The sequence below is a fragment of the Saccopteryx bilineata genome, chromosome 2, assembly GCF_036850765.1.
Source record: "Saccopteryx bilineata isolate mSacBil1 chromosome 2, mSacBil1_pri_phased_curated, whole genome shotgun sequence".
NCBI lineage: Eukaryota > Metazoa > Chordata > Mammalia > Chiroptera > Emballonuridae > Saccopteryx > Saccopteryx bilineata.
The window spans coordinates 142,478,383-142,506,284 of NC_089491.1; the positions used below are offsets into that span (position 1 = coordinate 142,478,383).

General features: G+C 35.6%; 1 protein-coding gene across 1 annotated transcript in view; it reads right to left on the minus strand.

The window, feature by feature from the left end:
- CPNE8 (copine 8) overlaps positions 1 to 27,902 on the minus strand; it is a 219,232-nt gene that overhangs the window by 41,666 nt on the left and 149,664 nt on the right. The window contains exons 11-15 of the mRNA XM_066258094.1: positions 26,163 to 26,238; positions 22,371 to 22,424; positions 20,907 to 20,968; positions 6,784 to 6,830; positions 1,795 to 1,976 (exon numbers count right to left, since the gene is read on the minus strand). Of these exons, the coding sequence (XP_066114191.1) occupies positions 1,795 to 1,976; positions 6,784 to 6,830; positions 20,907 to 20,968; positions 22,371 to 22,424; positions 26,163 to 26,238 (421 nt within the window). The remainder of the gene's footprint in view (positions 1 to 1,794; positions 1,977 to 6,783; positions 6,831 to 20,906; positions 20,969 to 22,370; positions 22,425 to 26,162; positions 26,239 to 27,902) is intronic.

Genomic DNA, 27,902 nt, shown 5'->3' on the forward strand with positions numbered 1-27,902 from the left:
CCTATACTGATTACCCTGAATATTTATCAGAAAGTGCATGTGAGAAGGAGGCTGACTGGGCCAAGCAGCACTACCTGTGTGGAATTTATTTATTTTAGATTTTATTTATTCATTTTAGAGAGAGGAGATAGAAAGAGAGCGACAGACAGACAGACAGAAAGGGGGAGGAACAGAAAGCATCAACTCCCATATATGCCTTAACTAGGCAAGGCTGGGGTTTTGAACCAGCGACCTCAGCATTCCAGCTCGACGCTTTACCCATTGTGCCACCACAGGTCAGGCTGGAATTTATTTTGAAGGCAGACTGTGGCACACTTCTTATCTGCAGTCACACAATGTGCAGGTAGATCTATGTAAATTAAACATTAACTAGAGAAATATTTTTATTCCAATCATATCTACTCCAGTATATTTAACTCTTAATTAATTATAGCTCTAAGTGATGTTTTATGTTTGAAAAAATTAATTCCAGGCATGACGAGTCCTTTCCATTTGAAATGCCATTTTAGAGGAGGCCTATTTAGAAGATTTATAAATCAGATGCATTTTAGATAGATTAAAAATGGCCACACTTTCTCTGACCTGACCTGCCTTCCACTGAGAGGTGAAAGATTGCTACCTTGAGAGTGGGCTGGCCTCAGTGACCTGCTTCATCAAGAGAATGTGGCAGAAGGAATACTCTGAGACTTCCAAGGCTGTGGTATAAAGAACCCTGAAGCATCTCCCCTGGCTGTGTAGAATATTCACTCTGGGGAAGCCAGTAGTCATGTAAGAAATTTGACTACCATGAGACTACCATACTGTGATGAAGCCCAAAATAAATGCATAGAAAGATTATATGCAGAAAGACGGGGAGATGTCCAGGCACCCCAGCCAACTCAGTCATCCCAGCTCAGGCATCAGACATGAGGAAAGACACCATCTGAGAGAGCATGCTATCCCCAGGAGAAATGACATAGGGAAAAACAGAGGAATTCAACTGACTGCGAGAATCAAGAATATGGCTCCATTCAAACAATTCCAGCCATCTCTAGCCGCTCAAGTCATCCCAGTGGAGGCCCCAGACATTACAAAAAATAAACACATAACCAACCAAACAAACAAATAAAGCATCTTCTATTGCATTTTCCTTGAATTCCTGACCCACAAATCATGATCATAATGGAAGAGTGTTGGTTTACGCCTCAAACTTCTAGGGAGTTTTGTTAAGCAGCAATAGAAACCCATAATAGATCTTCTATTTATAAATCTGATACACTTTAGGTAGATTTATAGCTAATCTACTTAACTTCTTTGTTTCCATTAATATTACACTCTTAAATCAATCATTTAGCAAAATTAAACTGAGTCTACAGCAGGGGTCGGGAACCTTTTTGGCTGAGAGAACCATGAACGCCACATATTTTAAAATGTAATTCCATGAGAGCCATACAACGACCTGTGTACGTTAGGCATTATCCAATAAAAATTTGGTGTTGTCCCAGAGGACAGCTGTGATTGGCTCCAGCCACCCACAACCATGAACATGAGCTGTAGAAAATGAATGGATTGTAATACATGAGAATGTTTTATATTTTAACGTTATTATTTTTTTTATTAAAGATTTGTCTGCGAGCCAGATGCAGCCATCAAAAGAGCCACATCTGGCTCGCCAGCCATAGGTTCCTGACCCCTGGTCTACAGTCACAAAATCCTGCTTTATGAGTGACTAAAGCTGAAGTAGTGAACCAATATTTTTGAAAATCCAACAGATTATATTATTGAATATATCAAACCCTTGTGATGTCTTCTTACCAAAGCAAACTCATGCGATATCCTTCCATCTGGAGGCAGTTTTGCACCAAAACCTAGAGCTGGGAACATTTTGTCACTGTCATAATCTTGGACAATTTCTCCCACTGCTTTCAGTGCCATACCGTAGGCATTCAGTTGGTAAGGATTCATGTAGTGGAGAGAAGTGGGCTGGGCAGGGTTGCCTGACAACAGAAAAACATTTCAAACATGAGTGATCATGCTAAAGATGCAATTTTTTGGACAATTTTCTCAATATTTATTTCAGAATGAAATTTAAAATTATGTTTTTTGGCCTACACCCCCAGTGTGTCAAATATTCTTTTTCCAAGGATATTAACATGGAAATATTTCTTATATTCAATCACACATGTAGAAAATTTTCTAAAGATATACCAAAGTATATGCAGACTTATTTTCAGAAATTATTCCTCATTGTTAATATCACAAGAAATCCTTGAAATTTAGTTCCAGAGAAGTATAAAAATACTTCTAATTTTTTGTAATATTTATTTTTTTAAAAAAATCACGTGCCATTAGCTTGAATTCTTATGCCTATAATCAGAGGACACAACTGAATTTATGAGTTTGAATAGTTATGAGGTTTTCCTAAAGTTATATCACAAAAATAAATTTAATATTTGAGAAGTATCCCGATTTATCATTTAAAAAAGGAAATCATCGTCAATTCAAGCTAATTAAATATACTGCTCACAAAAATTAGGGGATATTTCTAAATGAAATGAAGCAATAAAAAAAGCATTTAATTTTTTTTTATTAAACAAGAACATCATAAAAAGAAAGACAAGTCAAAGAAAGTTGTTCAATTACGCAAAGGAGATGCAAAACCAGCTTTTATTTCATTGGTGAAAATGCACTATACAAAAGGTTGAAAGTACTAGAGTATCTGCATGTTCCCTAATTTTTGTGAGCAGTGTATATACATCTGAAAAGTTATTCAGCATTTCTAAACAGACATTAAGGTAGGTGGCAGAAGGCCCAAAGTTAAGTCTTGCCATTCGCAGGACAATACCTAGAAAATGCCTGTAATAAATCTTAGCATAGTATTTACTTGAAAGACAAGATGAAATTATTTGTGTGGAAGTGATGAAAACCAATAAGGCGTCAGAAAAATGTTTAACTACTACTCTTATTAATGTCTGAGTCACCCACAAGGTGCTGAATTTTCAATACCTTATACTATGTAGGATGTTGCATTTTAAAAGAGATGAGCCTGACCAGGTGGTGACACAGTGGATAGAGCGTCGGACTGGGATGCCGAGGACCCATGTTCAAGACCCTGAGGTCGCCAACTTGAGCATGGGCTCACCTGGTTTGAGCAAGGCTCACCAGCTTGGACCCAAGGTCGCTGGCTCAAGCAAGGAGTTACTTGGTCTGCAGAAGGCCCGCAGTCAAGGCACATATGAGAAAGCAATCAATGAACAACTAAGGTGTCGCAACGAAAAATGATTGATGCTTCTCATCTCTCTTCGTTCCTGTCTATCTGTCCCTATCTATCCCTCTCTCTGACTCTCTCTCTCTGTCCATGTAAAAAAAAAGAGATGAATTTGAGAGAAAGTAATATATGTGCTGTCACCTAAACACTTTGAGATTCACATCGAGCTGCCCTAATTACCAACAGTAGGCAGCCTGAAAGTCCATTAAGTTTCTTAAGTAAAAATGGAAAGTTAAATGGAACTCATAATAACACATAAAGCTCAGTTCTAGTTTAAAATATTGCCTGAAGAAGGAAAGCCTCAGGGCATAGTTATTTTCTGATTGAAAAAATAATAATAAGCACTTCAGATCCAGAGAGAAACAGAATAACAGAGAGATCTTCCTTTGGTTAATAATACATATAATTATACCAAGAACATTTTTTGGTCTAAAAATAATTTATTGTATAAATGCATTTATATTTCTAAAGGGTTACAAGAATTCAATGGCTGGTTCTACCTGACAAAATTCTGAAGTGTCTTCTGACCAAGATGGCGTTAATACTCCCCTCAGCATGACTAAACTTTAGACAGTTTTCTCCTATCTATTAATTTCTTAGAGAAATTAATTTAGGAAACTTGCAATGATAAATTCTCTGCCCTTTGAAGTCTAAATCTTCTACAACTCAAGCATGTCTTTCTCAAAGACCTGGCAACCAGCCCTTTGAAATGTCATCATAAGAAAGAAACCAACCTTATTACCTATAGTCTCTGTAGGAAGGTAAGAGCCTAATTTCAGTAAGTATTAATTAGTAAATATATTATATAGATGGTGAAATCACATAGACCAACCTCTCCTCTAATGTCCCATAGTTCACCACAGCACTTAAATTCCTTCCCCTCTTTTGTTTTGCAATAGTTCTGAACAAAGTTTTCTTAACCTGTTTAATTGGCCTGGTACAATTTTCCTTTGACACTTTCTTCTAAAATAGGAATTTTGCTACTTAGTCAAAAGCCCACTGAAGCCACAGATAAGCAATTCCATTCCTTGATTGAGTGGTTATTTAACCACAACTATCAAATAGAAGAATTGGTTGCAATATGGCAACTAATTCAATGTCACTAAGAAAACCATAACTTAAAATAAAAATACCACCAATACCCAGCATGTCTAAACATCTTGGCCAATCATGCATAACAGGGCCTGATCCTACCCTTTCAATCAAGTCACCTAACTCCAGTGACTTTATCCAGATCAGTTTCTTCATTGGACTACTGATGATATCTTCCTTCTTATCACTACCTCTCAAGTTACCACTCTATACTGAAATCAGAACAGCATATTTTTCCACTTATTTAGATCTTTAATCTTTCAATATTTTTTCCAGAATAGTTTTTAGAGTATAAACATTACACTCACTTTGTTAAAATTATTCTTAAGTATTGGATTCCTTTTGATAATGTTGTAAATAGAATTGTTTTTTCCTAATTTCATTTTCAGATTGTTCATTGAAAGTGTGTAGAAAAATATTATTTTATTTATTGATATTTTATCTTTATAACTTGCTGAATTCATTTGTTAGTTCTAATCGATTTTTAGTGGATCAAGATTTTCTATATACAAGATTATATCATCTGTAAATAAAAATAGTTTAACTTCTTTCTTTCCAATTTGAATATATTTTATATCATTTTCTTGCCTAATTGCTCTGGACACAACCTCCAGTACAATGGTGAATAGAAGTGGCAAGAATAGAGACATTCTTCTCCTATTCCTTATCTTACGGAGAAAGCATTCAGCCTTTCACTATTAGTATAATTTTAGCTGTGGGTTTTTATATATTCCTCTCTTTAGTAGGTCAACTTCTATTCCTAGTGTGTTAAGTATTTTTATCATGAGAGTATATTGGACTTTGTCAAATGCTTTTTCTGCATCAATTGGTATAACCACGTGGTTTTTTATATTTCTTCTATTGATATAGTGTATTACATCACTTGATTTTTTAATATTAAGATAACTAGCATTCCTGTGATAAATCTTATGTGGTCAGTGTCTATAATTCTCTCTGTAAATTGATGCATTCAATTTACTAACATTTTATTGAGAATTTTTATATTTATATTTTTAAAAAAGTACTGTTCTTCAGTTTTTCTTTTCTTATTATATCTTTGTCTGGTTTGCATATCAAGGTAATACTGACCAAATAGAATTGGGAAGCGTTCCCTCTTCTATTTCTTTCTAAAAGTTTGTGAAGCATTGTTATTAATTCTTCTTTAAGTATTTGGTAAAATTCACCAGAGAAGTTATCTGGCCTTAGATCCAGATAAACTTTGTAGGTAGTTTTTATTATTATTATTATTATTATTATCATTATTACTAATTCAATGTCCTATAGGTCTGTTCAGACTGTTTTTTTAAATCAGTTACAATAGTTAGTGTCTTTCTATTGAATAGATCTTTGCTCTCCTCACTGTTTATCAGTGAACAAAGTTTATTATTTTAAACTAGTGGGAATTTGAATTACATTTCTATGCACCATATTTTACTGAATAAAACACTTGAGTAAAAATCATTAACTTGAAGTCATAATGTTGGAAAATAAAACTAACATGTAGTCTAAGGTGAGTTAAATTAGAGTTTGGTGTCCTAATTTCTTTTTCTAACCCAAGAATTAATAAGCCAAGATGTATTTATTACTAAAAAGACATTCTGGATCTTTATTTCATTTGCATAAAAGGACAACTGGACTAAGTGATTGCCAAGGTGCTTTCTAACCTAAAAATTATACTATTTTGTAAAATGCATGTCCATGTAAAAGAAATGTGAGGTAAAAGGAATATGTAGAGCAATAAGCACAATAAATACTTTGAAAATAAAAACCCTAGAAAAATATAAACTGATGGCAACTTCTGGTAAAAATTAAATAATGAGATTCATGTTCTTATGGTATGTAATAACTGATTTCAGATGATTGTCCTATTTGAAACAGTTACTTCAAAATAAAGTTAAAAGTACACTTTATTTTTTTTCTTAAAATATTTTCTATACAAATTATGAGTATTTGCACATGGAATATTAGATGACACCCCTTCTGAATGAATTAAATATTAATGTTACCATAAATAATTCTTAAAAATATAATTGAATAAAATTGAGTAAAGCATGTCAAATAAGGTACATACACTTATATCACATTTATATAATATATTAATACACACAAAGTTCTATAAAAATGAACATTATAACTAGTCAAATTTCAGAATTATAAAGGAAAGGTAGAAGAAATGTGCCAAGCTACACAGTAGGCTTAACTAGATCTAAAATTCTGTTTGGAAAAAAATATGTGAAACAAAATTATTTGATATTTAATAAATTTAAATGAAATTATTATGTACTTTTGTTATATTTTTGTAGCCAAAAAGTATCTGAATTTTATATGAAAGACTTCAAAAGTGTGAAAGTGTAGAAATAAAATATCTAAACCTCATGAAAATAAATATTTATTTTTCACTTAAGTGCTGATAATTTTTATTAGAGGATAGTCATAATACTTACCATTTGATGCTGTAAAATCAATAGCCACGGTGAAATTGATTTGTGTTCTAGAATATAAGTAAATTAGAATCATTAATTAAATAATTTCACAAGTTTGATTTCCATTTGTGTTATCTTATTATTTAACATAACTAATATTTTTAAATATTATTACTGGCAATTATGTCATAGTACATAATTATGGATAGCACCAGAGAGGCAGTTTTGAAAGGTAAGAGCTTGGTAAAATACTTTTATAATCATACACCTGTAAAATAAAACTTAAGTTGTCAGCAATAAAAATAGCTCTTATTTGGGAGCACAATAACCTAGTAAGGCACTCATAATAAAGAAGTCAAACTGCAAATTACTAATTGCCAGTCTCCAATATCAGCACTTATTCTTAACTGGCTTTCAAACCTATTCTATGGTCAATGTGAAATCATTATGTCCTTAAAAGTTTTCCATAGCTAACATCATGTCTAGCAATATCATTTCTTGAAGTGTTTCTTGCCAACAATCCTAAAACACATAATTTTCTTCTGCTTTCCTCAAAACTGAAATATTTCAGATATTGCTCTACCTTTCAGTGATTACTACATTCCTGTGTGTGTAGCTGTAGATTAGGTATATATTTATATAGGTGAAACTGGGTACATATACTTTCAGCACATGGTAGCTAACCCAAAATGATTTGGGGGAGTTATCTTTTTTATTTCTTTATTTTCTGATAGGCACCACAGTGATGGCGTTCACATAAAGGCCTCACTCTTTTGAATATACACTGTACCTCTGACTCTCACTACACGTAATGCAGCCTCTTTCTTGCCAAGTAAGGTAGAAAAACCACAAATATGTGACAATGATGATTACTGGGAAAACCTTCAATCATATCTAATTTTAAACATAATTTTAATTTAATAAGTAAATCATTTGAAAACCTGAGTACTTCTGACTATTTTTAGTAACAAATTACTTTTGACACACACAACTGATTTACCACTTCAAGGTTGGAATTGTTGCTTAAAGATGGTAGTGGTGGTGATGGTGGTGATGGTGGTGATGATGGTGATGATGATGATGATGACGATGATTATGATATTAGTTATTACAGCATAGGGTCCCTGGTAGTTCTCTTGGTATTAGCTATAGTAATATTTCCTTCTGTCTTTAAAAATTAAGCCTGAAAAGCCCTAAATATTACTCAGGTATTAAAACAAGCTCAATCATTTTTTTCTCCCTAAGCTTTCATGCTTTAAATTTAATAAAAAGTAATGTAGCCTGACCAGGCAGTGGCACAGCGGATATAACATTGGCCTGGGACGCTGAGGACCCAGGTTTGAAACCCTGAGATCACTGGCTTAAGTGTGGGGTCATTGGCTTGAACCTAAAGGTCACTGGCTTGAGCAAGGGGTCACTTGCTCTGCTGTAACCCCTCCCCCACCCTTGTCAAGGCACATATGAGAAGGCAATCAATGAATAACTAATTCACCACAATGAAGAATTGATATTTCTCATCTCTCCCCCTTCCTGTCTATCTGTCCCTCTCTCTCTCTCTCTCTCTCTCTCATTGAAAAAAATAAAAAAGGTAATATAGATTCTTTTCAGAGCTATATGGTAATTTTTTTCCTAGAGTAGAAATTAGGGTTATAGGATAAGAATATAGGTTAATTTGGAACATATACTAGCCAGTATGAACCAAACAAGTTAAAAAATGTGGACAAGGACAATAAGGATACACTTGGGAGCACATTTTGAGATAATAAAACCCTTTGAGGAACTTGAAAGAACTGTCACCACCAGCACATTGCTTTGTCATTCTGATCAGGAGAAAACTGACTAATACATGGAAGTATGGTGTATTAGAAAGGATATAGCTTATAAGTCTGAAAAAACTAGGTTTTAATTCTAACAATCTGTTTACTGACATTAGCCAAGATTTATAACTCTCAGGCAGATTTGCCTGGCACACAATAATTAAGCAAGGCAGGAAAAAACTACACAGAACATTTTATCTATCTATATGTAAATATAACACATATTATATATAATGTGTTTTACATAGCTTATATCAATTAACCTCATAATAATTTTTTAAAAGTAGGTAATATTATTCATTTTTATAGACAAGAAAATTTATGCTCACAAAATTCAACAACTTTCCACATGAGCGATAAATACCAGTATTGGAATCTGAATTCATATTTAACATCAAAGAAAGACATTATGGATAAACTTTATACTACTTTGTTTCTATAATTAAATATTTATAAGCTGCCTGATTATAATAAGAACACAATAAAAGATAGTGATTACTATGTTGCAAACCTACAAATAATATCCTTAATAATATAGATGCCAGGATATACTCTCATGTTTGGGCAAATTTCTCCTTCTATTAAGTATGTTATAAAATATATCATTCACAAATTATTGGTATAAATTCCTTCTTATGTTACTTTATTCAAATGACAAACCTCCTTAGAAATAACAAATAACTCCGAGCTTTCGGAACAATGTTTCAGCACATTGTAAAGGTCAATTTAGGAGTTGGGTCCTTAGGTCAATCTTAGGATCAATCTCCCTTAGATTGTAGGGATAGACACCTTGTCTTGATTCAATTCTTTTAAAACAGTGTCTGTACAGTGCTTTCTACATATTGTAATGCTCACCTGGTGGTTAACTGATTTTAAGATTTGATTAGTTCTTTGCCTCATTCTGCATGTCAAAAAGAATCTTACTGTTTTACTGTTTTGAATCAGCAGTATTCAAATTAGAAGGAAAATATAATGGCTCATTACATAAAACATTTCATGGTTGTGATGGTCCCTTAGCCTGTTATTATACCATCTGGATTTTTCATCGAGAAACCTACAATTCAAAAATTATTTATTGTTCATGTTCCAATTGTCAAGCACTGTGTTTAAGTAATAAAGAGAAAACTGGAGCAAGCCAAACACTATCCTTGAACTCATACAGCTTACAATTCCAGATTCCTACTATTAAAAACAGAAAAAAACAGCACAGCAGTTTATAATTAAATTCACAGTCAATAGCATAACCTACACTTCACCTGTGCATTTACTGTGGGTAACAGCTGGTCCATTCCCATGATTTCTAAGAATCTGTCATTCATATTATAATGTACACTTCATATATAAAGTGTATTTTTTAAAAATAAAGTGTTTTTAAAGAAGTTGCTAACAAAACTATAACTTCAGGCTATAACACAGATTTCCTAAAGACTCTGATACATTATTTGTGTCATAAAAGTAAACCAGACAAAAAATACCTTTATCACTAATCTTGTTACCCTTTTTCATTCTTTAATACTGAAGTCTAATATTAGAGAAAAAAATCAATCATGTGTCAAAGTAAAAATGAATTCACAAGAGATGACAGACAATATTCAGAAAACGATCACATGCAGGTTCTCAAAATATTCTGTTTAAGAAGTGTTACTTTAGCTGTCATTTTATGTCTTACTATATTTTATATTTTTTGTTATATTCCATTCAAAGGCATAAAAAAGGAATGTTTGCCAAATTTCATGAGTTAGTAGTAATATCTCATGAGACTTCTTCATTCATATGTCCTACTACTGCTCAAATATGTACTTGGAAAATGTCCTTATTTTACTCTGCTACCTTCCAAAAGCTGTGAAGGACAGAAAAATCAGATGTCAAGATGGGAGATTTAACTCACAAAGCAAAGATCCACAGAAAACAAGTAATATATATGTGCATATCAAAGAAACTGCATACATGTATGCACTTACACACATACACACACTCACAGAGTAATACCAGCTTAAATAACTTTTCTACAACTGTCATTATACATCATTTCTGAGAACTAACAACTGTGATGGGGGTGTACAGAGGATTGGCATCACTTTCTTCCCAATCTCAAATCCTGTTCCATTGTACACATTTAACAATATCAGTATGAATAATGGACTTTCTCTCATCCTTTTTAAAAATCATCTTGACAAATGCCAATTCAGAGTCACAAACTGTTGGAATCTAGAACCTATAAATGCAGTTGAGATGTCTACCCACTCTTAATAATCTTCTCATTAGTGCCACGCTGGCACCAAGACTATGCTTCCGCCTTGCTTTATGGCATATGCAATCTAGCTCATACTTTGGGTTTTGAACCTGCCCTGAACTTGTTCACTATTATACAGCCTCTTCTTTCATAACCCCAGCTCTCTATGGGATGAACTGTGAATCCTTTTCTGTCTTACCATTCTCTCTTTCTTAAAACTAGTTCAACTACCTATCTGACAACACAGCAGCCTGATTCCAAGTTTTGCTGCATCTTCACAATTTCTGCTTCCCATGCACACAGATTGTTGTTGTGAGGACAAGAAAAGCATCTGCCCTTTGGTAGACACTCAGTAATTAGTTGTTATGATTAGTATCACTATTGTTGATATCAGTTTTGCAGGACTTGACTTTAGTATACTTTTTTGAAAACTGGAGTATTCAGTGCTCATTAAATTTCTGGATTTTCCAGAGTTTTGGGTTATTTTTCAGAACCTGACTCCCATGTCCGATTTCCTTTCCTTCACACCAGCTCCTAAGGTCCAAACATGCCCCATTCTCAAACTGCACCACAAATGAGCTAACTTTTTAGAAGTTGTTACCTGGGTACTGCCTCAAACAAAATCCCTCTGCATTAACTGATTTTAAGCTTTGACCCTACCTTATGTTCCTTTCTATCCCTCTATACATTCTGGATAATGAGGGATCAGTAAAATGTCAAAAGGAAGAATAAGAAGAAACTGAGGACAAGTGATGTAATTCTTCAACAATTTATGCTAATAATCTTGGTCCTTACTAAATCTAGTTTTTACAAATTAATAAAGCTTTGTGCTTTGTCCAGACTTTGAAGACTGACCTTTTTTTAAACACAATAAGAGTGTTCCAAAGTACAACTTCTCAAGGTCTTACAGTTCAAGAGCTTATCAAGGAAGGTATGCAAGATGTCTAACTCTTTTTTAAACACTAGTTTAGAAATATCTCATTAATCAAATGTCAACCCCCAAACAAAAATGAAAGTACTATCTAACTGAATTTCTTTTAAAATAAGGTAGGTACTGAGGAGGCAATGATGCTTATTAAAAAGACTATGAACTTTTGGATCACAGATTGAAGTTTGAAACCCAGAATAACAACTAGCTAGTTTATTGTGACTCCTGTACAAAACTGTCAAGTGTCTGAACTACACTTGTCTCACATGATAAATAGATAAAAGCGACTTTGAAGAAGTCCTCTAATTAGTAGAAATAAAATCTTGCAGTACCTCCATATAACAAATAGTTTACATGCTGGAGGAAAAATCTCTTGAGCAATACATATCATTCTTTCTTGGTTCACATTAATCCTGTCCTATGTTGAGTCAGAAGAGACAGTTCTCTCTTTACATTAACATATATTTCTTTTTCATTAATTCTTCCCATAATGTTTGTGAGAAACAAAGGTGACTCTATCTTGAAGCTAATATAACATTTTGACTCCTGACTGAACCCGGAGCAGTGATTCCCCCTTGGGTTTTAGAATATCCATAGAGCTCTGGGCTAATTACACATTCACATTAGTTCTGCATCCAGAGCAAGACACCCTCAATGTTATGTATGTCTTAACAGGGGCTGGTGCCAGTGCCTCGCAGCACCTGGTCCCATTGTTCACCCAAGCATCCCTTTCCCAGCATGTAGGCTCACTGCTTAGGAGATATCAACACACAGTCTGGGGGCAGGGGGAGGCACAAAAATTCCCAAGTCATCTTTCTGCCATCCAAGAAGCACCTCCTATGTAAGTTCCCTTAATAAACTCTTGATACAGTGATGATGGAGTTATCAGCTTCTCTCTCTGGTCTTTTGGCCTTGGGAAATTTTATTTAACAGTGTTGGTCAGCTGTGTATCAATTACGGGGCAATGAACCACCCAACAGTACAGGCAGTAGGAGGTGTTTGTAGACAACTTAAAATAATAGTTTTATGTTGTCAATTTACATCTAATACTCAATTTATGTACATTCTAGTATCACTATACACCAGCAATGCTAAGCCATGTTGGTAATAAGTTCACCCACCCTACCACAACCTGCCCTTAGTAAACCACCATTGCTTATTTATCTTTGTATCAACCCCCATCCCCCATCCCCTGCCAGCTCCCAACCTTTCAATTGCCCACCAAAGAGATATAATTTCAAGAGACTAAATTAGTGCACACTCTGACCATGAAACATAACTAAGAAACAGCCTGATACAAAACAGACTGTCGCTAGTTTGGCTAACCCAGCACTAGTTCTGATGATGGCACATACATGAGTTTTCTTTGACTTTGAAATGAATAGCTCTGAAAAAATCATTTGAAAAATAACATAAGCTGGCAATCTTAAAAGAGATCACTGGACATCTCTAGACTTTTCAAGCATGCATTTCTGCATGTTAAAACATTAGAATCAAGAATTACCCAAAACGTTTATGACTTTTGATATTTGTAAAATTTCTTTTCTAAATTTTAGTTTAGGTGAGTTTAGTTTATATACACTAATGTTCTATGTGAATGGATTTAAAGAAGGCAGAATGGCTTTATTTTTATTAGATTTATCCCCATTCAGTGCTGCAGGGCATAGCTCTGCACAGATTTGGTGAAGGCAAAACACATGGGTGCCACAACAAGAAGCACTGTAAAAACTCCTCAACATGTATATTCAGTTTTCAAATAAGAAATTGAATTAGAAAAAAAACACCTCAAGAGTGTTGCATTTTCTGGCAAGATGTGCTCCCAGAGGCAACATATCCAATATAATGAAACCAATTTTGTAAAACTAAGGCAAGCATTTAAAAGCATTATTGCACTTGCTTCAAGTATTTTTAAGGAAAAAAAATCCTTATGGAGCTTGTTGATAACAGGACTTACTGACATTCAACTCATGTTTAAAATGAGCAGTATCTACAAGCCCACTCAAGCCTTTAAAATTAGCTTACAATAGGTAGAGAGCTCTTTTTTCTCCCCTGAAGACTTTTTACTTTTTTTAAATTTTTTATTTATTTTCTCTTAAGTTGGAAATGGGGAGGCAGTCAGACAGATTCCCGCATGTGCCCGACTGGGATCCATGCGGCATGCTCACCAGGGGGTGATGCTCTGCCCATCTAGGGCATCACTCTGTTACAACCAGAGCCATTCTAGCGCCTGAAGCAGAGGCCACAGAGCCATCCTCAGCGTCCGGGCAAACTTTGCTCCCATGGAGCCTTGGCTGTGGGAGGGGAAGAGAGAGACAGAGAGGAAGGAGAGGGGGAGGGGTGGAGAAGCAGATGGGCGCTTCTCCTGTGTGCCCTGGCCGGGAATCGAACCCGGGACTCCTGCACGCCAGGCCGACGCTCTACCACTGAGCCAACCGGCCAGGGCTACGTTTTACTTTTTTAAGTGGAATATAAACCTTTTATCAATAATTGCAGACAAATTTTAGATTCAGAGTCAAGACTTTGCATTGAGATTGACTAGAATGGAAGGAATGTTCTGGCATTTCTGCAAGAAGAACTGAACTACGAATATTGACTCTGTGAATTTAAATATAGCATCTTTTTTACTCTTCATGTCTCTGATAAATAGAGACATGATGATAATCAAATGAGGTAAGACACATTGAAACTTTAAATAAATTCAAATTATTTAGAAAAATAATAACATTTATTGAGGGTTAGCTAACTATATGCCATTTAATCCATATACCTCCCTATGAGACAAGTGTTCTTATTTTTATTTCTATTTCATAGAAAGGGAAACAGGTTATTCTAACAAGAGGTAGATCTAGGATTTGAAATAAGCAGTTAATGTCAGAACCCAGCTTCTTGGCTCATACTATGCACTGCCTCAATGATCAGCAACCACATCTTTGCAATGGATTTGACCTTTCCCCAAAGATTTACGTCTTATTTTGATTCCTGCCGAAAGAGAACATGCCCACTTAGCATCTCCCCTATAACCTTCCCTCATGCTCCCTTTCTAAGATGTGAGGAAAACAAGCACTTGATGCTTCTAATCTTGATCTTGCCTTTCTCCAAGTCACTACGAACACAGATATGGAGTTAAGTTGAGATCACTTCTGACAGAGGCAACACAAAAGCATTTTTCCTTATTCCAGAAAGCCTGGTCCATCTGTTTAGTTTGGTAATTGTGGTATGAGGCTTACAAAGAGAAAGGTCACAAGATGATAAATTCTGAGAGAGACACACATGGGGGTTTGTAATCCAGTTCACTTGAGTTGTCACACTCTTTGTTTAAAAGCCTTATTTATTTATAATGTTTCATTACATTAAGAGATTTGGGAGAAAGAGCTGAAATTCAGCTTAAAATGGCTTTTTAATTAGCTTATATTTATTCAGTGGCTACTCAGTGGACAGCTCTATAAAATATTTAAAATTTGCTAGTCTCTTTGAGAAGAAACATTATACAAATAGACCAATTAAAATGACACCCAGAGAAACTAGCAACCACTGGTTATAAATGGAAAGGAATTGGGTAGCTCATTGGGACCAGCTGGATGAGAGTTTGGGCTTTCCTCAGAGGAAGAAAATGAGAGTCTGTAGAGCTGCAAGTTTTTAAATACACTCAATTTTCTGATAAAAGCACAGACAAGGACTTCTGTGGAAATGAAATCCTGGGAGCTTAGAGGGACTCAGTGTACACCGGAATTTGTGATCTATTTTGCCCCTTCATTCCACATCAAAGAGGTTAGAAACCATAGATACTTGTTCATGGTCACATTAGTGGTGGAGTACCAAGAGTTTTATGAAGACTTAAAACATACAGAAAACTGAAGAACAAGCAAAACCAAATTGAAATTTATGATTCTACCCTCATTTACTTACAGTGTGAGTTGTTGGGGATGTAGAAATATGTATTTTACAAACATGCAGAGGTCAATAAACTCATTTCACCAATAATTATAATAATGATGATGTTATCCTAAAGGACTATTATATACTGTTCACAAAAATTATGGAATCAGGGAATGTGCAGATACTCCAGTACTTTTAGCCTTTTGTATACTGCATTTTCACCAATGAAATAAAACTTGGTTTTGCATCTCATTTGCATAACCAAACAACTTTCTTTGACTTGTCATTTGCTTTTCTGATGTTTTTGTTTAATAAAAAATATTAAATCCTTTTTTTATCACTTCATATTCATTTTGAAATATCCTCTAATTTTTGTGAGAAGTATAGATTTCAAAACTTTCTGTGATTTTAAATAAATCTGACATTGCCCTTATTAATGGTAATTGGGATATTCAATGCCATATATTGATTACTGAGTAAGCATCTTTAAATTGTCAATTATATCAGATTTTAATATTTAAAAATATTTCTTAATAAGAAAAATGAAATAAAAACAGGAAAAAGTGTACAGGGTATGAATTTTAAAAAATGACCCCAAGGTCAACAATCCAGAAAAGGCACTCATGTTGTATTATTTTGCAGTGCATCCTTTATGGATAGGATTCTTCTATGTACAATAAACTCTTTACTACCTCAAGTCATAAAATGTATCTTATGCTATAGGAAAAGGATGGTACTGCTTAAACAAAAAAGTTCTAAAATTCAGATTTTTATTTCACAGATTATTTGCATAAAAATAGAATCTTGAGTGATTTAGAATGCCTCTCTCTCATCTGTCTCATCTGTTCACTGTGTGCCTGAATCCATAAACCTGTCGACTGCAGCTAAACACAGTGTTTTAGGAACTCAAACAATGAATGAAGAGTAACAAGCTAACAAATGATTTCACAATCAAGGTGATATTTTCATGTAAATGCCTACTTTCATAATGGCTGAAATAATGGAATCTTAGAATATACAACCCTAAGAATTAGGGTTCATGTGAAAGGGAACATATCAAGGACTAGGAAAACAGTTATGTTCAGTATTTAAATGCGTTCATTCTTAACTCTGCATAATTTCTACTTAGATTTGTGAGAAAACAAATAATATTTTTATAACTTTCCAGTCCATTATTTTTTATGAGATGACACAAGAAGAGAAATGAAATTTTAAAGTGTCATTCAAGAATTTCTTAAGAGCTTAGTCACAATCTATCAATCCTCCATACTCCACACCAGTCCTCTTTAGTCTCATTCTCCCACATATCCAGTGTAAGGGCATGGGTCTAAATCAACGTAGAGAACAAAATCAATACAGGAAAACCTCAACTAACTATTTTAAATGGCCCAGAGCTAGACTGAATACCAATTTAATTGTTGTTACTCATATTTTATATAATTTTTCACCTTTTTTGAAGACCTCTAGCTTTACTTCTCATTTAAGATTCAACATAAATTAGCATAACTCAACAATAGTTTCTCCTAGACTAGAAAGGCTAGGTAGATGATGAGTAGATCCCTGAATTGATCCTGCAAAAATTGGCAACAATAATGTTAACCCTAGTTAGCAAGAAAAAAAAAATCCACAAACACCAGTATTAAATGCTGATATCTTGATAGTTTGGTATTTTAAGTTAAAAGTGAGTAGTGGTTATTATGATTTATTATAAGAACAAAACTGATTCAACATTTAGTTTCAAGAGTTGCTGAAATATCATACTTATTTGGAAATGCGATGGAACATTTCTTCAAAAAAGCTGACCTTGAAAACAAATTTTCAGATATGCTAATACAACCTCCAAAATACTATTTTGGGTTGCTTGCTTGATTATAGCCCAAAATGTTGGCTTATTTTATTGTCCTCCTGCGATGTAATCACAAGGCAAGAAGAAGCAAGGCCAGATGGCAAAATTAAGAAGAATCTTTTTAGATGTATGCAGAAGAGGCATGGAGACCACAGACCAAAATGTGAATATCAGGGAAAGTTTAGCATAAGTGCTGACAGCATTAAGGGATGTAGTTGACAGCCAGTTTTTTCTATCTTCTGTGCTCAGTTGAAAATACTCAGATTCTTTAGGTGGGACTGAGGGGAGACGAAGCAGAAGAACAGTAAAAAAAATTTTTAAAAAGAGTTCTGAGGCCCTGGCCGGTTGGCTCAGCGGTAGAGCGTCGGCCTAGCGTGCGGAGGACCCGGGTTCGATTCCCGGCCAGGGCACACAGGAGAAGCGCCCATTTGCTTCTCCACCCCTCCGCCGCGCTTTCCTCTCTGTCTCTCTCTTCCCCTCCCGCAGCCAAGGCTCCATTGGAGCAGAGATGGCCCGGGCGCTGGGGATGGCTCTGTGGCCTCTGCCTCAGGCGCTAGAGTGGCTCTGGTCACAATATGGCGACGCCCAGGATGGGCAGAGCATCGCCCCCTGGTGGGCAGAGCGTCGCCCCTGGTGGGCGTGCCGGGTGGATCCCGGTCGGGCGCATGCGGGAGTCTGTCTGACTGTCTCTCCCCGTTTCCAGCTTCAGAAAAATGGAAAAAAAAAAAAAAAAAAAAAAAGTTCTGAAATTGTGTTTCCAGAGACATCACTGGTTAAAAGTTGGCCTTTACAAAGGACATCACAATTAATAAACAAAGGTTTCACAGATAAAAACTGACGATTTATACTATTTGTCTATTAGCAAAAATAAAAAAGGAGCATTAATCTTCAGTAAAAGTAAGGATATGGTAAACTTGCATATGCAAATGTTAGAAGTGTAAATTATTATTACCCTTTCCATAATACAATTTAGAAATATCTAACTAACTATAAAACATGCATACCGGCCCTGGCCGGTTGGCTCAGTGGTAGAGTGTCGGCCTGGCGTGCAGAAGTCCCGGTTCGTTTCCGGCCAAGGCACACAGGAGAAGCGCCCATCTGCTTCTCCACCCCTCCCCCTCTCCTTCCTCTCTGTCTCTCTCTTCTCCTCCCGCAGCCGAGGCTCCATTGGAGCAAAGATGACCCAGGCACTGGGGATGGCTCCTTGGCCTCTGCCTCAGGCGCTAGAGTGGCTCTGGTCGCAACAGAGACGCCCAAGAGGGGCAGAGCGTCGCCCCTGGTGGGTGTGCCGGGTGGATCCCGGTCGGTTGCATGCAGGAGTCTGTCTCTCCCCGTTTCCAGTTTCAGAAAAATACACACAAAAATACATGCATACCATTTCATCCAACACTATTTCTACAAAGTGACCATGTAGATGTGCTTAATGAAATGCACAAATACATGCATTTCAGGGTTATTTTAGATCGCAGCCTTGTTTATAAAAGGAGAATAAAATGCATGCAAGTAAAATGTGTAGCACACACAGAAAAATTTTAAATTAAATTGTGTGCATTCATACAATTAAAAACAGTTAAAATAAGGTACATATATAAGTACTGACATGAAATATATATAAACAATATATTTAATGAACAGAAATACATTATAGAATATTATGCACAATGTGATCCTACTATTACAAAAATAACATATTTGAGAATAAAATTTTAACAGTAATTATCTCTAGAGAGAGTATGAGAGTATTATGTGGTTTTTAAAAAAATTACTCTGAGGAATACTAAATATTATCAAGGTGTTTAACAGTTTTCAGAATTCTTTTTAGCTGCAAAGGAGTAGAAATTCTGACTGATGTTCAGAAGAGAGTCAATAGCCATTATTGAAACTATATATATATATATATACACATACATATATATATATAAATGATCATTATAATTAATTCTAATGTGAAATGAATACAGCTCATTATTTTCTGTTTTGTTATTATTCAGAAATTTTGTGTAATTATATATTTGCTTTTAATATGGTTTTCCACCATTGCAGTGCATTTATCTACTTATATGACAAATGCAACTTTCTATTATCCCATCTTCTAAAGATAAGAATATGCAGAGACTGGAATATGAAGGAGAGTTGGCAAACATTTTTTTCCACTTCATATGTTTTTCTTTAACTTTAATGAAACAACTACCATAGGTTCTAAGACTGTGTACGCAGGTGGCAGATTGTAAGATGTCTACATAGAGCCAAGATTCTCCACTTAGGCAAGCATTTTTGTTTGTTTGTTTTATTTTGTTTTGTTTTCCTCAAATGAGAGCAAAATGGCCCAAGCACTTCTTGCAGAAACTATCTTTGGGCCTTTGGCCCCTCATTCCCCCATCCTGCCTTCTCCCTCTTCTGCCTCATGACAATCAATCAATGACTGAGTATTGAAATAACTTGCTGAATCATAACTAGGAAGAGATTTACATGTTTGTTTTTTTAGAGAGAGAAAGAAAGAGAGAGGGGAGGAGGAAGGGAAGCCTTCATATGTTGTTGTACTCAGTCATGCACTCATTAGTTGCTTCCCGTGTGTGTCCTGACCGGGGATAGAACCTGCAACCTTGTTGTTTCAGAGAGAGGCTCTTAACTGATTGAACTAACAGGCTAGGGCTCTGAATTTTGTATATGGCTGCTGCTCTTATCTGTGATGAAGTACTAAACATTCGAGTCTGCCTCTTACCATTTTTTATATATTGTAACAAGGTAACAGAAAATAAATTAGAAAATGTGGATATTTTAGATCATCTGGTAATATCTGACTGTTTGAAATCGCTGGGGATGCCTGGTTAGGTAAAAAATAGGAGCAACTACGTGAAAAATAGGGACAAGTTGGGAAAATATCCTTATTAACCAGTATGTAAGAAGAGCTAACACATTACCTAGACAGGCTGTCAGGACTCCGGGAAATTTTAAAAATGGTTACAACCACCAACTTTTTTTCTAAAATATTGGTTAAATATCCCAGAAGCTTAGGGAGCAACTCAATGACTATTCACCATCGATATCCTCATTATGATTTCATGACAAGATACATTCATTAATATTCTGGAGCTAGAATAAACATTTATAATAAGCCCTCAAGTTTTTCTTCAATTAAAAAAAAAGTCAATCTAAAAAAGTCCCATGTGTTAAACAAATAAAAATATCCTATTAAAAATAATTTTATAACCATTACTAACACAATCGAGTTTTTTCTCTTGGTCAAAATAGTTACAATTTTTTTCCAAAAGTAATAGCTCTTGGTATATAAGTTCATCTTCCAGGTCTGAAACTAAAGTGCAATTGGTCTGCCACAAGCTCAGTAAAGGGGATCATTGCAGTTGCTTATTACCTAGTGGTAGCACTTGCTACACACATGGAAAGAAATGCTTAAGCAATAAACAATTTCAGAGAATGACTTACCCTCCTTTAATATAGTCAAGGAATGAAACTTCTGTTTCTACCAAGAAAGAGAGTAAGGTTACCTGAAAAAAAAAAAAAGGAAGACATTAAGGAAAGGAAGAAAGGGAGGAAAAAAGGGAAGAAGAAAGGGAGGGAGGGGGAAAGGGAGGAAGAAGGAGGGAAGAAAGGAGGGAAGGAGGGAGGGAGGGGAGGGAGGGAGGGAGGGAGGGAGGAAGGAAGGAAGGAAGGAAGGAAGGAAGGAAGGAAGGAAGGAAGGAAGGAAGGAAGAGGAAGGAAAAGGAAAGGAAGAAAAGAAATAAAGGGAAAAGAAAATCAAGCAAAATTAACTGCTAGTACTAACTGTAACCCCAAATGGATTTTTTTTTCTAACCATTAGGGATAAAATCATATTCCCTAGCATTTGAAAATTATTAAATTCTGTAGACTGATTGTTCTTACATTTAAAATTATCAGAAGGAAAAGTGCCAAACAATTTAACTCAATTTCTATGACCAGTTTATGCCTTTAAAAAACACCATAAAAATTATCTACAAGGACAATGTGTTACTTCCCTTCTTAAATAGAAGAAAAGATGAATGGGAAAATGGGTAAAATTAAAAAATCAAAATCAGTAAACTAAGCCGTATCAGTGGAAATGTGTGTTTTTGTCATGGTCCTGTAATAAGGCCTTTTAATGTTTTAAGTGTCTTGCTTTATAGAATCTTTAAAAGGATAAAATATTCAGTATAGTATTTATCAAAATAAGATGATTTTGATTTTTCACAATTTTAAGATACTTTCATTTTTGCACCTTCCTGTACAGCATTCCTACAGAGCTGTACATTTTAATGCACTGTAAATGAGTACTTTCATATCCTATAAAATGAGTCATAATAATTAAGTGTAACCTATAAAGAGTATAGTATTTCTCACTACCACTTAAAATTTCTCATGTCTGCTTGGTTCTCTCCAGTGTTTGCATTGAGTAAAGAATTCCTAACAAAATTTCAGCTTTTCTCACAACCCCTAGAGCCACCTGCAGAAGGCAGGGTCACTACCTCCTACAGCCATGATGGCAAACCTTTTTATAGAAACCGCCCTCTTTTGCAGTGCTGGTCAACCTGGTCCCTCCCGCCCACTAGTGGGCATTCCAGCTTTCATGGAGGGCGGTAGTGGAGCAACCAAACAGCACCATGATTGGCCTACCATGAAAGCTAAAATGCCCACTAGTGGGCGGGAGGGACCAGGTTGACCAGCACTGCAAAAGAGGGCGGTTTCTATAAAAAGGTTCGCCATCACAGTCCTATAGGGTGTTCTCCGTTAGAAGTATCCCCACAGCAAGTTTATTTTTCCATTATGTAGCTTCATATTAAAATTCTAAGTGAAACAGCTCAGTCTTGAATTACTTTTATCCTTCCCAAAAATATTATATATTTTTTATTCATTTATTTGAGTCCTTAATGAATAATATAATATTTGACTTACTGTTCCTGAATTTATGTATTTTTTCTTTTTTACTTTCTTTTTGGGGTTCACCACCTTAAAGAGATAAAAGAATTACAATGTGTCAGGTTTGATACAAAAGATATTTTAAAATGTATAATCTAACCCAGTGGTCCCCAACCTTTTTTGGGCCATGTACTGGTTTAATGTCAGAAAATATTTTCATGGACCAGCCTTTAGGGTGGGACGGATAAATGTATCATGTGACTGAGACAAGCGTCAAGAGTGAGCCTTAGATGGATGTAACAGAGAAAATCTGGTCATTTTAAAAAAATAAAACATCATTCAGACTTAAATATAAATAAAACAGAAATAATGTAAGTTATTTATTCTTTCTCTGCGGATGGGTACCAGTCCACGGCCCGGGGGTTGGGGACCACTGCTCTAACCCACTACTTTTACTTTTTATGCATTTCTTCCATTTACTAATGCCTTTAGTACAGGGGTCGGGAACCTATGGCTTGCGAGCCTGATGTGGCTCTTTTGATGGCTGCATCTGGCTCGCAGACAAATCTTTAATAAAAAAATAATGTTAAAAATATACAACATTCTCATGTATTACAATCCATTCATTTCCTACCACTCATGTTCATGGTTGCAGGTGGCTGGAGCCAATCACAGCTGTCCTCTAGGACAACAACAAATTTTTATTGGATAATGCGTAATGTATATGGGTTGTTGTACGGCTCTCATGGAATTACATTTTAAAATATGTGGCATTCATGGCTCTCTCAGCCAAAAAGGTTTTCGACTCCTGCTTTAGTATGACTCTCGCACAGTCATTTAGCCAACACTTCTCTGCAATAGTTACTAGGGATATTCATTTTTTTAAAAAACCTCTTTTTCATTAATGTTCTAATTACTTTAGGCATTGATTACCCTTACCCATCTGTATCAAAGTGAAAAAGCCCTTTATTATCCCACATTCTAAATAATAATGATTGCTCTGTAGAAAAAAATATATATAAGTTGTGAAAAAAAGTATAGTCAAGAGACATAATTTTTTATTAGGTTATTAAATATACTATAACATAGCAGATCATTGAAATATGTGACTATATAAGGGCTATAAACTCTATTGCTTTATACTGTTAATAATTTTAACCAGACACCCAGGCTGCATAATATTTGGTAAATGTGGTTTGTGGCCAGAGGCTAAATTCTAAACTGTTTATGCTGTGAGAAAATATTACTGCACTCCTACCCTGTCCAAGATATTGGAGGATATAGGGAATATAAAGATGAGTAAGGCCTGTCAATCAGTAGGATAAATCAAATAGGTAGTGCCTTAGGAAAAAAATCTTTCAGCATATCTTACTTCAAAACACAAAGGAAGTATTTTGATAAGGAAAGGAAGAAGATAGAATTTATGAGTATATTTTAAACTAGCATTTATTAATTTAAACTAGGGCTCCAGTGGGGGGAAAAATAGACAAATACAACATTCTAGAAAGAGAAAATAGTAATTGGCCCAGCTTGGCTGGAGCAGAGAGTAAACATGAAGATTAAAAAAGAATGTGAAGGCCTGCTGTGACTGGGAGCCAGCAGGAGACAGTGCGGCCGCACTCGTGGACATTCTGAAGGATCCTTTACTCAGGGCCAGCCCGCTCCGAGCTGCAGTCCCCTACATCTTGCAGATCCAGGGTCTCAGGTAGAAATGATGCTGTCTGCAACCCCTTAGGTCCTTAAAGGGCCCAGCACTCACTTCCAGACCCACCCAGCCACAGTGTAGAGCAATCTTTCTGGTATAGAGAACCATCAAGAAACACTCAGGTATGTACCTCAAGAAATCCTGAAATACCCCTACATCTGGCTCCAGCCCCGCCAGTCGTGACCAGGAAACAGTCCAGCCCACCCAGGGACCTAGTGGGAGACATGCCTCTGTGCGCCCAGAGCCAGGTCTATAGACCTGTCTTGGACGTGGAACCTGAAATAGCATGGCCTTAATTCCAGGTCCTCATAGGCATGGTCCAGACCAGTCCTGCTCATTCCAAGGGGAGCTCTTCCCGTGACCTGACAGGTCCTATGTGCCTAGTAACAGGTCAGGTGACTGAACACTCAACTGTGCACCCTAAAAAGAAGCATGGCCCAGCACCACCTTCCTGAACAAGGTGCTAGAGACAGTCTCATCCACCTAGGGACCAGACAGAACCCATGCCCAGCTGAGCTCCTGGTAATAAGCACACCAACTGAGGACCCCACTGCAGACCTAGAAATAGCCTTGAAATGAGCTCCTAGTCATCGTGACTGCAATTCTGGGGGAGATGCTATCATCCCAGAAGAAGTAAACAGAAGGTTTACTTGCCAAAACTAGCTTAAGCTTTTAAAAGCTCAGGCTTATTGCTGGGAATCCAGAAGGCCAAGTACATGTGCAGGTCTCTGTGCATGGCCGGGGAAGACCTGAGGCCGCCTTAACTCGTAATTTCTGGCTGCCCAGGGGTTTCTGCTTAAACAGCAAATGATCACCAAGGCAGAGTGTTACACTGTTGGAGCATATAAGGAGTGTATCACCTTATACAAAAGGGTTAAATTATGGAGGGTTATGTGGTGACTGGCAGCACACAAGTCTGAATTACAAGAAGGGTTGGTACACATATTGTTCCTCCTCGGGTTTGAGGGCAAACAGGGAAAACAGACATCTATAAAGTACAGCCTGTCCCATATTACTTCCATTGCTTGTTTAGACCCTTAGTATTCCTTCCTTGGAACAACCAAACAGAAAAATTGATCCATTATTCCATCTTTGTCCTTGCTTGAGAAGTTTTCTTGAGTGAAGTCTGCCTCACACCCAAGTATCTCATAGTCCACTAAGTACATTCTTGTACACAGCAATGTTCAAAATACACCAAACGTGTATTTTTCCTGTGTTTGTCTCTCCCATTAGACACTGACATTTTCATTTATCACTGTATCCCCAGGGCCTGACACAAAGTGGGAATATGGAAGACATGTAATAAATAGTTTATTATAAAGTTAACACATGAATGAATTCATGGAATGCAATTGCTTCAGTCTAGCAAGAAGGTGGTAAAAGAAGGTGATTCCTTCACTCTTAACTTAAAAGAGGTCGATTTATTAATCTGGCAGGAAAACAAGTTGCCATTAGGGACCAAATACTGAGATAGTCTCATTTGTTATTGAGGTATATTAAATTTAAAAATATAGAGACTATACAGAGGTCACAGTTCAAAGGTTAACATGTGCTAAAACATGCCACTTGTTCAACACACATCTGGTAGTTACCTGGCAAAGGTGTGTCGCTAAGGTGGGAGTAACTAGCATGCTTGCTTTAATAACTTGGAATGCCTGAATCACACCATGCCATTTCCTTCAGTCTTCATCTAAACCTCAGTGAATGTGCACAAACACACTACGCAGACCACAGGTCATTTTACAACACCATGTTGACACAACTAAAATGCATATACTACTGATTTTATTAAAAAGGGCTTAAGAAGGAGGTTGGTAGGAAAGCAAAACATAAAAAGGTGAAACTTAAAAAAAATAAACTAGTATCTTATTGAATTTTTTAAAAATAAGAAAGGGTTACATAGAAAAAATTTTTATATTTCTTAACATAGGTTTAAAAGATCATGTGGCTTAAAGAAAAATAATACATTTAATCTCGGAAACAAGTCTGCTCAATAAGTTTAAAGATTCTTACATACATTAATATTAAGTTAGCCTTTGATATTTATCCTTTGTAAAATCTATACTTTTAAAACATAAATCTATTTATTCCAGAAGAAAATAATATAATAAAATTCCTCTTACCTCATATACATTGAATTGTGATTGCCCTCTAGAAAGTTCCCTATAGCTTGTGGTAAACTCTCCAATGAAATCATGACTACAATTAAGGAGCAAAAACATATATTATTAGTTTTCAAATATCTGTTAATTATATTTTAAAGTTTTTTAGAAATGTATAGCTTAATCATGAAAAAAAATCCTGGTATTGCTACAAACATACTTTAGCTTATATTTTAAAAGAAACTGAAGCATAATTGCATTGTTCTTTAACCCAAAACTTTGTATAAAGAGGTCCTCAGGTTATGAAACAGTTCGGTTGCTAAGACAGTGACATAACCTGAATTTTGGTGTAAATCAAAACACACCCTGGCCTAAGTCCCTTACCTAACTTAACACAGTTGTAAAATCACAATCTAGAACACAAAAGCACAACTAAGCCACAGAAAAAGAATACTGCGTATTTTTCTGCCGCACAACCAAACTAGTTCACCCATGTAGTACATAAGTACAACGCTAACAGGATAAGCCAAAACACTCACATCTCAATTTTTTATGGGAGCAAGTGCCATAAACTTGAAACATCTTATGTCAAGATTGTCATAACCTGAGGACTTCCTGTACTCAAAAAGTACATTTTGTTAGCATTCAAATAATATTTTATTTATCCCACCAATCTTAATATTTCAAACAGGTATATTAGTTTTAACAACTTATATCTCAAAAACATTTCATTTCCCATGCTATCTAAATGATTAATTAGGATAAAAGTTTAAAATACTCAAAAATTGATTATTACTCATATCAATAATCACAAATATAAAAAAATTACAAAACTTTCCTATGATCAGGATGTTATAGGACACTATTTTTAAAAGGTTATCTCAAAAGGTTAACATGGATAACAGTCACCAAGCCTTATTTTCAATAGGATAATTTAAAAGTATATTGCTAATACCAACAGTTATTTCCAATTTGTTTACCTATTTAAAGCAATTGGCACTATCTTCTCAGAAAGCAGGTCCTGTACAGATGTCTTCCCAGTTTGTGTGGGGAGGGTTAGGGATTAAGTAAGCATTTGTTGGTTCTCACCATAAAATGTTTATCAGTGTGATTACTGACACTGACCCAGGCAACTGTAAAACATGTTATGCATTCAGCAGTTTAGAGGGACTTGTATTCCATTACTCTGTGCTAATTTAATGGCCAACATTAGGTAGAATAGACACTGCTGATAAGGCAGTGCTATGGTCTATAATAAACATGGGGTATCCCTGCTGTGTTTGTCATAGAACTTAAAATTGGCCTATTTGCCCTGCAAATGCATGTTGTTCCTCACCATAAAAAGGGGCATTTTCCCAAGCCCACAGGTTGGTTTACTGCTTAGCCGTGAATCACTAAAACCCATAAACCTCCCACAGACCTGATGACCAGTGACAAGTCACAAAAAAATTGTGTCTAGCTAAGCAAAATATGGTTTCTAAAAATGGAATATAGAAGAAAAAATTAGCTGCTATTTCATTTGATTAGAACTTTATAATAAGAAGTGTTCCTTTAAAAAAATATTTAAAATACAGCTCATTTAGATACCTAGACTCCCAGTTTCCCCTACTTCAAATATCTTATCCATTTGTCAAAGTATTCTACACAAGGCATTCCTCTTTCCACCAGTATCTCCTTGACCTCTTCTAGGTTTAATTTTTAGAAGTAGCTCTATACACATGAAAATTATGAAAGGAAAAGATAATTGAAGACTATGATAAA